The 13033-nt window shown below is 38.8% G+C and overlaps 1 protein-coding gene across 2 annotated transcripts in view; it reads left to right on the top strand.

Moving 5' to 3' along the window:
* Nucleotides 1-9246, top strand: part of LOC140952988 (uncharacterized) — a 36726-nt gene extending 27480 nt beyond the window's left edge. Inside the window, exons 14-15 of one of the 2 annotated variants that reach the window (XM_073402461.1) lie at nucleotides 6469-7050; nucleotides 8522-9246. In XM_073402461.1, the coding sequence (XP_073258562.1) occupies nucleotides 6469-7050; nucleotides 8522-9073 (1134 nt within the window). In that variant the 3' untranslated portion in view covers nucleotides 9074-9246. Of the gene's footprint in view, nucleotides 1-3075; nucleotides 3839-6468; nucleotides 7051-8521 lie in introns of those variants that run through there. The other variant, XM_073402468.1, reaches the window with a different exon arrangement.
* Nucleotides 9247-13033: the final 3787 nt, after the last annotated feature.

The raw sequence follows: 13033 nt of genomic DNA, 5'->3' as shown, positions 1-13033 counted from the left end.
CCACTGAAATCAGGAAAAATGCTCAGTGGTACGCGTGAAGAGGGGAGCCCAAGTGCTAGACGAGTCTGGTATGAGGAAGGACGAGACAACTACCATCACGGCTCTTTGGAAAGGAAAACACTACAAATTCCTAGGGGTGCTAGGAAACGTTCGACAGGATGAACGGCTGGCCCTAGCGTGTGCGGCTAAAGAGTATCTACGCAGGATATCTATTATATGGTCTAGCCCCGTCTGATTGTAACCGTGTACAGGCAACTAATCAGTATGCACTAACAGTGCTGCGGTACTTAATGTGGACACAGCATTGGCCTCTATCAGAGTTAAGAGATGTGGACAGAGCAGTTCGGAAGATCATAGTTAAGAACGGTGGCAAGCACCCTGCTAGCCTAACTTCTTTGCTTTATGTACCGAGGGAGAAAGGGGGTAGAGGCCTAAGATCAGTCGAAAACGAGTACTAGGTCACTAAAATCAAATACCTACTGAAATTGTATCAGAATTCGGACCAGACTGTGCAAACAGTTAGAGAATTTGAAGAACACGCCATGGCATCAGGCCACCAGTCGATTGTATAGGAAACAGCTAAGTACGCTGAAGAACTCAACATCACACCTCAGCTTGATACCCTAAATCCCGTGTGTGTTACAACGGAAGGAAAGGTGATGATTGCAGCAAGAGGTGGGAATCTGTTGAAGCAATCTCAAGAGAAGCAGTTCTTGGAGATCGCTTAAGACAAAAAGTGGCAACGGGAAGTTATTCCGTATCAGATGGGAAGATGAGAGCCTAAGCATAACCAGCTGCTTTGTATGGTTAAAGGGTTGGGCTACATGCCCTACATATACCATCGCAGGCATGTATGAACTGTATGAGCAGTTGTTGCCTACGAAGCTCTACACAAAAGAGAAGACGCAAACCCCCACCGACGGCGAAGTCCTATGCAGATTATGTGGGAAGGTAGCTGAGAGCGTTGCACATGTACTGGCTGGATGTTCCTCCCTGGCACAAACCAAGTACCTATACAGGCAGAAAGCAGCTTTGAAGATTTCTGTTTTTTGAGCTCCTGCGAGAGCATGGGTTAATAGAAGAGGTTCCACCATGGTACTCACCAGTGATGCTAAAACCAGCCTACCAGAACACCACGAGTGAGGCGTTTTGGGATATTCCCATCTATGCAGAGCACAACGAAGTTAGAGCAAATCGGATTGACGCGCGACTTGTCAGCCACGAGAGAAAAGAAGTTTGCACAATTGAAATGAGCTCTCCATGGATTGAGAGTAGAGCCAAGAAAGATGAGGAAAAGACACTCAAGTATGGGCCCATGGTGTTGGGGCTGAAGCAGAGGTACAATGGTTACGGTGTTGAACAGTACAACGTAATAATTGACGGCTTTCTTCATGGAAGAATTCCCCAACGCATACCATTGCTGGAGTACAAGAGCTTTACCAACAACTGTTACCTACCAAGGTTTGCTACAACCGGAAAACAAAATCCCAAGTCACTGATGAAAAATGCCGCCCATGCGGCGATTCCCTGGAGAATGTGCAGCACATTCTATCTGGCTGTAGTGGAATGGCACAGACTAAGTACCTACAGAGACATAACAATGCTTTCAAGATCTTATTCTTTGAAGTCCTTCGATCTTTAGATCTCATTACTAAAGGTGAACCGTGGTTCTCACAAGTCACACCCAAGCCGCTGTATTAGAATGAGCATGTGACCGCCTTCTGGGACGTCCCATTATTCGGTGACACAACTCAAGTAAAAGCTAATAGAATTGACGCCACGATCATTGACAAGACCATCAAGCAAGTCAGAGTGATTGAAATGAACTGTCCATGGCTGGAAAATATAGAGTCTAAAGATTTTGAGAAGACAACGAAGTACAGTCAACTGAGACTAGAGCTGACGAACCGATATCCTGAGTACAAGGTCAATCATGGATGTCCTTGCAGGCTGTTCGAAAGAGGTTGAGCAAAATATAAAAGAGTTGTAGGAGACAAGGGTGAATCAGTTATGCGCCAAATGCAAAAGGCAATCCTGTCTAGTTCGTTACACATTGCTACAATGTTCAAGCTGAGCGGTTAGGTATCTATAGGATTTTTGGACAACTACTTTAACAGATACTTAATCTTGCATGTACATTATCGAAATTTTATTGACATACCTTAGACGTTCTCATAATTTAAGGGACAGCTATATGAACTATCGTATTTAATTTACGAACATTTCTATTTTATAATTGAGACGTTCATGAAGCTTGTAGGTTTTTTTAAATTCATTTATTTTATTTTTCTTTTATGAAACTTTTATCAAATCATTTTTACCCAGGTTTTTTTTCTTTGCGCAAATTATTGTGTAATTGTTTCTACAAATTTTAGTCGATGCTGCGGCTGGTTACGGTTTGCCGCCCAGCCAAAGCTTTTATTTTCTACTCTGGGCATCCAGACGTTTGTACTGCCATAATAGAGAGTTTTAGATCCGAGTTTACCGCGAACCTCTAACCGCTGGAGGTCACGTGACAAGTCTTTCGCGTAACGTTTGAGGTTTACGACGTTCGTTTTCAACGTGGGGAGGTAGGTTTTCACGTATGTCATTTACTTGGAAGCTTTTTTAGCGTATAATTCTCGTTTCATCCCACGTAGTTATTCAAAAGTCTTGTGAAGCAAGTCTTTATCCTTTAACAGAGACACAAATTCGGGCGAAATGCTAAATTTTATAAATCCTATTGGATCTTGAAAACAAGTGCCATTCATGGCTGTTGATTCAAAGTGGCGGCCGTAATTTAATCCACTGCCAATCTAAATCGAATTATGTTTGAACGTCGAACCGCAAACTGGTAACCGCAAACCGCGGTTAGAGGTTCGCGGTAAACTCGGATCTAAAACTCTCTATGTTATTTATGTACTTCAGATTCAGTTGGGGTATCACTGACTAAGAAATAAGGGAGGATTTTCTCTTTTGTTAAGTACATAAAAGTCACACTTGTAAGATCATATGCCAAACTTTGGCGTATTCATATTTTGCAAAGAAACTCGAGTGTTTCTACCATAAGATAAACTTTATGACTGTTTTTTCTAGATGTCTTCACATGACAATGTGGAAAAAGACTTGAAAATCACTGACGTTCAAGATGTTGGTGAACTTCGGAGTGAAAAGCTCGATTCAATATTGATGACTTTAGCAGCCATGGAAGAAAAATTTACTATGTCTTTTAGGGGAACAAAGGATGCTGTCGAGGATGTTTACAGTGAAATTGATAAGCGTATCAGCAAATCCGAAGAATTTGTGGAGGAAATCCTCTGCAAATTCACGAACCTTGAAAATCACATTATTGACGAAATACATGGACGTCCTAGAAGGGGATCAATTTATGAAAGCACTAAAGTCGCCTCCGTGATGTCGGACTCTGTTTTATTTCACGATGTACAAAACTTGTGCGAACTAGACAAGACTGAAGAAACAAAGACCGATAAGCTACTGAGACAAATAAAAGATAAAACAGACCAGCTCGAAACAATGATGGATGAAAGATTTAATGAAGTATCTAAGGCACTTCAAAAGACAAGAACAAAATCCCTGATACACGGTAAAATACAAGAAAACCTAAGGAAAAAGGTTGAGACAAGATTCCATGAGCACGAAAAGTTCATTAGAACTAACTTACTAAAGCTTCTGTGACGCTGAAATATGTAGAGCCGAGCATATCAAATCAAATTATTGTAAACTTTACTTTACTAGATTAAGTTCAATTCGAAACAAAATGTGTGATCTCTTGAAATTTTCTTATTGATCATAAGTAACTCAAATCCTTTATGCTGATTAAACTCAGTAACCAATGAAACTTGTTAATGGTTATTGTTGTTCCAGGACAAGCGAAATTCTTGACACTGAGTAGAGTAAACTAAGAATTATTGGCAGCCCATCCCTAGCAGTATGTCTTTTCTTTTTTGTATACCGGTATTTATAATCATTGCATTGATTGGCTCTCACTTTCGATTGTTATCGTTATTGTTATTATTTATGTGATTATTTATTCAGGAACAGTTTTGTAAGTATTTTTACGCTAACTTAGACCAGTTTCAAAGGAGAGGATGTTGAGGTTGTCGGTTTTGCTCGTTTAAGAGATGCAAAGACAATGAAACTTAATTTCTAGCGTTTTTTGAAAAAAAAAAAAAAAAAAAAAAAGCTCAAAAGGAATGAAATGTCTCGTACAAGGGAAAGGGAGTAGGGGGGGAGGGACCAGTTAGGCCGTTTCCATGCGCAGGAACTTGCGCAGGAATACATTAACGTAAATGACGTCTTGCATCTCATTAAGAGAAGATGATGTCATAGTTTATTTTGAGTTGGCAAGGAGCAGGTGACGTCAGAATACCCTAGGGCTGACGTTATCAAAAATGTTGAGAACATAATCTATAAATAGAGATAGAACGGAGAAAACGGTTTTGTAATAGACAGTCAAAATTGAAATAAGGAGTTTTTTATACCCGATTTTTTTTTGTTTATACCCGATTTTTAGAGCTAAATAGAAGGCATAGGCCGTTTCTCGCGTTGCTAGCCGATCGCACCCCTTATTCCTATCTTTTAATAGACGTTCCACTCATTGGGTACTAGAATGTGGTTTAATTTATTTAAGAACCAAAGGAGTAAGGGTTTACTTTAGAACCATCTGTTGCTTTCTATAGAATTTTTATACCCTGTACAATACTTTCTACAGAGTCAAGTAAACAAAGATTGACATTTTTGCTCGACAGGCAGTATTTCACTTTGCTGCGCTTCGACCTCGTTTTCATGTTTTCCCCGAAAAATCAGTACGATTTCGTATTCGTCTAACCCCTTGTTTCGCCCTTTTGAAGAAATATGACATCATCGTGACCAAGTAGGGACATGACACCACGTCTCTATTCATAGATTATGATCGCAACATTTTTAATAAAGTCAACCCCTAGGGTATTCTGACGTCACTTGCTCCTTACCAACTCAAAATAAACTATGACATTATCCTATCTTAATGAGATGCATGGCGTCATTTGCGTTAGTGTATTCCTGCGCAAGTTCCTGCGCATGGAAACGGCCTAATCGGTCTCTCTCCCACTACTGAAGGGGACGCCCCTGTTGGTCCCTACATTTGTAAATGAGTAAAATGTAGATTTAGCTGAAAAAAAAGACTGGGCTACTGTTGAATAATATGACGTGGATTCGTCCCTTGAGCAAGCTAAAAAAAGCTATCCAACATTCGGTTGCATGTCTTGCAGAATTTTGTGTAAAACCTTAACCTCCTCGTATATAGGTAAGTGCGATATATTACATCGGCTTAAATGTAGGGACAAAACGCCAGGTATTTTTTTCTGAGCAGGCGAAGATGGTCATGTGATATTTGTGTGTGGATGACCTATTTTGACAGCTTTCAATTCATCTTTATATGGATGGCGTATTTTATATAAACCTGGGTGAAGGCCGGGAATTAACCTTGAGCGTTACAATAAGTTACAGTTAGTAAGATATAGCAACTGTGGAGGATGGAAGGGTGTGAGAGAAGAAAAATGAGAAATTTGAAAAGTAACAAGATCTTGCGAAAGAAGTTCAAAAAATGTGGGTTGTAAGGACAAAGGTGATTCCGGTGGTATTGGGGGCATTAGGATCATAACCTATGATAATATTTTTGTGGGACAGACCCATTTGGGGAATTACTGAATAAGTAATAACGGAGGATCTTCTATAGTTAAGGTGGCTGAACACTGTTTTGGCAGTTTGTGAATATATGTCATTTGCCAAATCATGGTAAGAGAAAGGTTGCAGATCACCAGCTGAGACTTGGCAAGTGAAAAATATACTGATGAAAGATTTTGATTGACAGTTAAAATGTGACGTTTTCGTAGTTTCCATGGCAACATGAAAGATTGAACCTTTCATAGGTGTTGTTTAAGTCTTTTGAAAACTTCTTCAGATAATTTTCAATACGGTCAGTTCTGCAGCTTGCATCGTGTATGTCACCAGTCGATTTATCTGTACATTACATGTATCTTCTTTATCTCGCTCTTGTTGCTCGATACATCGTTCTTCAGCAGTTGAAGATCATTCTATATTTTAGCTTTACTTTCTTCAATTTCTTTGATATCTTGGCATAGACTGTTCAGAGTACTTCTTACGAGTAGCTTTCAATTCATCTTCCCCTTCCCCTCCTCTTTTAGACATTGTAATACTATTTTGTTCTTAGCTGACAGAAAACATGGCCTTCTTGCTTGGTGACCACTGACCACTAACCGTCGCTCGTTTGTGTTAGGTCAGTCGCGTAGTAAGAATTCTCCCGGTTTCCCTGATGTAAGCAGCTTAGCAGTTACAGCATTAATAACAAGGAAGTTACTTTAAAAGTCACATTTGTGAGATCATTTGCCAAACTTTTTGCAAATTCCCATTTTGCAAAAATATTCAAGTGTTTATACGGTAAAATTAACTTTATGACTGTTTTTTTAGATGTCTTCACATGACCATGCGCGAAACGACTTGAAGATATCTGAAGCTGGCGAGCTTCGGAGGGAAACGCTAGAGTCAATACTGAAGACTTTAACAGCCATGGACGACAAATGTACTGCATCTTTTGGGGGAGTAAAGGATGATATTAAAAAGATAAACGACAAAATCGACAAGCGCATTCTAAAATCCCATGCTGTTGGGGACAAAATCCTCAGCAACTTCAAGAAACTTGAAGAAAAAATCATTCGCTTAATAAATCATGGACTTGGTAGAGGAGAGTCATCTAAAGATGAAATGCATTCGAGCACAGTGAGCAACGCTGTTCTTCGTCAGGATATTGCTTACCTGTGCCAACTAGACAACACTGAAAACCCAACGAACGATGAACTACTGGAAGCAATAAAGACTAAAATGGAACAGTTCGAAACAACGATGGATGAAAAAATTAATGAAGTATCCAAGGCACTTCAAGAAACAAAAGAAAGGTCTCAGCTCCACGGTAACGTGCAAGAACAGTTAGAACAGAGAGTTGAGAACAGATTCCGAGAGCACGAAGAGTTCATCAGAACCAACTTACTAAAGGTACTGTGAATAGAATCAATCTAAATCTTACTAGTGCTAAACGGACGAGAAACGTTATCAAGTTCGCATAAGAATGTGTAGGATCATAAATAAACCAATTTGAAACTCTCCAAGATGTTTTCTTGGACATTTGATCTCAAGAAATTCCGTTTTCAAAAATGTTATTGTTGTAAGAACCAATTCCCCAAAGGCTTGAGCAAAATTAGAAATGGTCGAACAAAACATTCGTTCATACTTTGTTATCTTATAGTAGTTGAGATGAAAGTACTCACTTTGCCACTTGTTTGTCTTCTAACACAAACCTACACTGATCAAGAGCATCGGGAGAAGGTGGGTGGGTGGTTTGGCCAAGAAAATGCATATTAGAGGATATTTGTCTTCGCCGCTATCATTATTTCGAATGAGGACATTAAGTAAGGCCTCTAGTTTGTTTCTTATATCTTATATTTCTTTAAGTTTTAAAGTCAGATATCGGGCAAAAACGATTATAACTGTTTTCAGAAAAAGGTGTGAAGTGACGGTAATTTATGAATAAATTACTGTCCCCGGATACCTTAGCAAGAAAATCTAAAACGACGCTGTTCAAATAAAAAAACATAAGCTACATTAAAGGGAGTTATGATAGATAACTGTACATGCCATTAAAAAAGTAATCAATGCAAAAATCCCTTTAGGGCTAAAGACAAAAGACCACTGAAGCCAGTGGTTCGCCAAGGTCCCATTTATGTCAATAGAGTGCATGTCGTCAAGTACAGACCTCTTTCCCCATTCATTATATATTAACGCTAGAGCAGCGCCTGGGAAGTGGCCGGTATATTGTGTGAATAAGAAACCAGCTTTACCTTAAACAGTCTGCTGCACAAGAGGATTCAACAGAACAGCCTTCATCTTTCTGGTGAAGAAAATAACGTTTTTGCCCATCCGTAATTTGCTACATAGCCTGGGACCAGGCTCCTCGGTGGGGGAAAAAGGAAAAACAAACGGAGTGAAACAGCAAAAGAAAAATTGACCACTCGTCAGGCTTTCGCTCAGGTTGCGTCGCTCGCCGAATTTTTTTCACCTTCCCCCCCCCCGCCCCTTCCCACTGTAGAGCCTGATCCCAGGCTAGTGGCTGCACTAAATTAGCAGGGTGTCAATTAACAAGGAACCTTAAGAGGTGAGCATTGAAAATGAGAAAAAGAGGTATGAAAGCGACGACATGCATTCTCGTTTCCAGGGTCTTTGCATGAATGGATAAAACCACTGAACGCACGAAGAGAATTTTCAGCAGGTCGAAAATTCGTCCCGTGTAAGGTGAACGTAGCCTAAAATTAAACAAAGAAATCAAACAACAATAACAACAACAAGAAAAAAAATCAGCAAGTTGTCTACGATGGTCAAAGTATTAGCAGAAAAAGGACATGGTGAAAGCTAGCTTAAACAATGTAGGACTAGTAATGCCATTGAATCTTATAACTGTCTTTATTTTCAGACTGAAGAGCTTGAGTTGATACTGAGAAGTTTGGAAGGGATTGAAGGAAAGCTTGTTTCACCCTGTTGGGAAATAAATTCTGCTATTCGCGGTGTAGAGGAAGAGATCGACAAGGCCCATGATAGATTCTTTCGATTTGCTGAAGAGATATGCATCAACTTCAGTAACCTTGAGGAAAGCTGTATCGATGAAATTGAAAAGCGCAAGGGATCATTCGCAGCAGAAGAACTTAAACAACTTTGTGAAGTTTATTTTGAACAGATACCACCACCAGCCCTCCATGCTTTGTTGGAGATCTTGCCAGAATCACACATAGATGTAAGAGGAGCAGGAGGTTTAGCAATCGTTAAAATTCGGGCAAAAATAAAGGAGAAAATAGGCCAGATAGAAAAAATGATTGATGAAAAGTTCAATGAAGTAGCTAAGGCAATTCAGGAGACGGGAAAAAAGTCCCAGAAACACGGCGACGAAGAGGATGAGCAAAGGAAAAATGTTCAGAAAAGATTCCATGAGCACGAAGACTTCCTTCGAACAAAGTTACTTAAGTTATAACTTTAACCCCGTGACGGTTGCCAAGTAATGAAAAAAACGCATTTTTCAGCAATTCCTCTTCTTTGGATTGAAACTCGGCTAATTAGAATAGGAATGGCTAAAAATGAGTTTTGCAACGAAAAAGGTATATTTTCCGACTAATAGGACGTAATTAAACAGCTTTTTTTGTTTCGCGCGCATGCGCACAAGCCAAAATTTGGACTTCCAAAAGTAACCTTGAGGAAAGAATCATAGACGAAATTGAAAAGCGTAAGGGGTCATTTGCAGAAGAACTTAAATGATAATGAACCTAAATGATATCAGTAAAACCTTTTTAAGCTTTTCGAGTGTTCTCCCAACATTCCGCGTGGGTTATCACGGCAGTAAACCCATTGAAAGTGAAAATGAACACCTTGATAATAATTACCTCCTTACGTGGCATTGGATAATTATGTGTGATTAAACAATAGCACCACAGAATTACTCCGTTCAACGCAGAAGACCGCCCTGGGTAACATATATGTTTTAGAATAAGCAAGAAGCTTCTAACTTTGCTTCGGCAAGCTAGAAAAATTATCTGTAACTGCTTACCGTATCGTAACGTATCGATCCCGCAGATCTCGGTCTTATGAAGCGTAATAAAAGGTGGAAAATCATTTGAAAAACCTAAACATCCACAAGTCTCCTGGTCCTGATTAATTATCGCCTCATATCTTAAAGGAATGCGAATACATCGCTTTGTAATCTATTCAACGAGTCGATCCACTCCGGTTCGCTACCCAGCGACTGGAAAATTGCACATATTATTGCAGTACATAAAAAGGGTCCAAAACATAAGAAGGAAATCTATCGTCAAATCTCGCTGACATCCATCATCAGCAAAACAGCTGAGAAAATTGTAAAATCAAGAGTCATCTCATTTTGGACTGAACATCAATTACTAAACCCGAGTCAATTTGGATATTTGAAAGGCAGATCGACAGTGTCGCAACTTTTAAGCTGTTATAACGACTGGTGCTTATCACGAAATTCGTCAAAAGTGTCTGATGTAATATTTCTGGACCTTTCAAAAGCGTTTGACAGTGTCCGCTTTGAGCGCCTGCTTTTAAAGTTCAATAGGTACGGTATAGACAGGCAACTGCACCTGTAGTTTAGGAACTTTTTAACCAACCGAAAACAAAGAATACAGATACGTGGATCGTATCTCGAATGGTCGCCTGTTATATCTGGCACCCCATAAAGTTCAACACTTGGGCTGATTATGTTCCTTATTTACCTGAACGACATACCTAACATCGTCACATCTACCGCCAAGTTATTTGCTCACGATACCAAAATCTATCGACAGATTAATAGAGTGGAAGGTTCTATCTCTTTACAATCAGATCTAACCACTCTCGATCTATGGACGGATCGCTGGCAGGTAAAATTTAATCCTAGCAAATGTGAGGTCATGAGAATCACTCATAATAAGAACAAAAGTACCACACGGTACCAAGTCTCGGGTACTGAGTTAAGAAATGTATCCAATTATAAAGATCTTGGAGTTATCATGGCGAGTGACCTGACCTGGACAAAACATGTTGAAGAATTAGTTCACAAAGCAAACAAGGTACTTGGCTTACTTAAAGGCACAGTGCGTAATAAAAATATGAAAAATTTTACAGTTTTGTACAAGACCCTCGTTCGCCGATCTTGGAATACGCTAGCCCGGTGTGGTAACCAAATCTAGCCAAAGACATCCATGAAATTGAGAAGCTACAAAGGAGAGCTTCGCGAATCGCCCTAGGGCAAAGACGACAGGAGATGGCGTATGAGGAACTCTTTAGAACGAAGGAGGGAATTTCTATCCCTGGTAGAGTGCTGTAAGGTCGTATTAAATCTGAATGGTCTAAAGTTCAGTGATTATTTTGAACTGTGCCGGAGCACTAAGACGAGATCCAACTATCAATATAAGATACAAACCAAACTCGCAAAATTAAACTGTTATAAATATTCCTTCTTTGTTAAGGTAATCAAGTTTTGGAACGATCTTCCAAGTAACGTAGTCAATTGTCATGATACTCCAAATATCAACAAGTGTAAACTAAGATTAAAGAATCACATGAATATTTATTGAATGGACATTCTGTACTTTTTTAATGATATTTCTGTGATTATATATATATATATATATATATATATATATATATATATATATATATATATATATATATATATATATATATATATATATATATAAATGTATATTCTTTATTATTTTTATTGCTATATTTTTATAGTTTCTTTTCTTTTTAGGAGATCCTTAATATAGGGTTTAACCTATGGGGTTTCTTTTTCTTAATAACAGTGCTTGTTATTTTCAAATCAAGTATTGTGAAATTAACAGTCAACGACAAGTAGAGGGGAAACTTGGTCACGTGATGCCCAGATCCCAGCGGCTGTAAAATCGGGAAAAAGGACAGATAGTAAAAAAGAAAACGGTCAAAGGACAGGCGCCTGAATACGCCTGCATCCAACTTTATTTTTTCACGGTGACATACGAGACTTGCGGAAATGTGACACTTTTCGCGGGAAACAAGCCGTTCTATCTATAAATCTACTCGGGAAAGGGTTGACTCAAGAAATCAGTGGAGATAGGGGTTCCCAGTGAATAAAACCTCCAATCCCAGCCATTATCCATTCTTTGTTTGACTGCTTGTTTGTTCTTATTTCCCGGTTTCCCTTCCCTGGCTAGCTCCATCCTCATTCTCAGGTCCCCTTTTAACAACAACCAAAGGGCATTCTGTCCTCGTTTTGAACCTTTAGGACTTTAATGTTACCTTACTTATAATCAAATTACTGCAATGTACCTATTTCATAATGCAGCCCTTCAACAGGGCCATTTATCAAGATAGTAACCTATTTAAAGGGCCTTAGGTTAAAAAAAAAATCACAAAAAAAACAACAAGAATTTCTTAAGAAAATTAATCTTTAGATGTTATTCGATCTGTCAGAAAGCTGGTTTACTAACTTAGAAAAAACGCCATTGAATAGTAGTCAACAGTTACCGGCACCGTACAAACCACTTATTGACGGAATCAAGCAAAACTAACTCCGAGAGAACGACTGGACAACTTACAATATTGTCTTTTCATTTTTTATCTTTCCCCCTAAAAGAGTGAAGATTGGACTAATTTCGACAGCAGTTCAGTGGTTTCTGCATAAATGCGTTAAATCGGATCCTGTTTTTTAAATTTACATTGTTTTTGAAACTCTGAGCGTTTCTTAGCAAAGTCATCTGATTTTGTAGTAAAATCACCAAAACAGAATTAAATTTCATCTGTTAAGTAAAAGAGGGTTGTTAGGTTAATTTTTCAGTGACAATATATTAACTGTATGAAATACGTTATATTGGATTCCCCTTGTTTATTTGCATTTTTTCGAAGTTAGAGGGTTTCTTAGCAAAATGTTTTATGGATGTCATTCGATTACCTTTTCAGCAGAACCTTTCCTTCTCAAGACAAAAGGAGACTATGCTCTGCTCGCTCTGCTTGATTTGTTAGTAATTAAAAAATAATGATATCATACATATAAGTCAGGATATAGGTGAGGAAATAGGAAATTTAAGAAGCCATAGGTGCTGGTAGCACCTCCTTCAAACTCATCGGGTAAGTGAAACGGTATACTAGATTTCAAGTATTATATTTGTTCAGGTAAAAAAATTCCCCACCCTTGGGACTAGAGAATTATTCAAATTTGATAAATATCCCCCTCTATGTTTAACTAAACCGAAGTTTGGGGCAGATTTTGAGGTCAAAATCCCCAGAAAGGGGACAGAAGAAGTGTCCAAATCAGTATATTGGTCTTTTCCCCTGTTATATATAACACACGTGAGGCAGTACGAGATGTTCTGTCAGACTATTCAAATATATTATTACATGGCTGATAAGGCAAAGGAAAATAACAAACTACTCTTAATATGCAGATCTCTGAAAACGA

Source organism: Porites lutea, chromosome 1 (assembly GCF_958299795.1).
Source record: "Porites lutea chromosome 1, jaPorLute2.1, whole genome shotgun sequence".
In the NCBI taxonomy this organism is placed as follows: domain Eukaryota; kingdom Metazoa; phylum Cnidaria; class Anthozoa; order Scleractinia; family Poritidae; genus Porites; species Porites lutea.
Note: the sequence above shows the minus strand (reverse complement) of the source record. Positions and strands in the feature narration are given on the sequence as shown.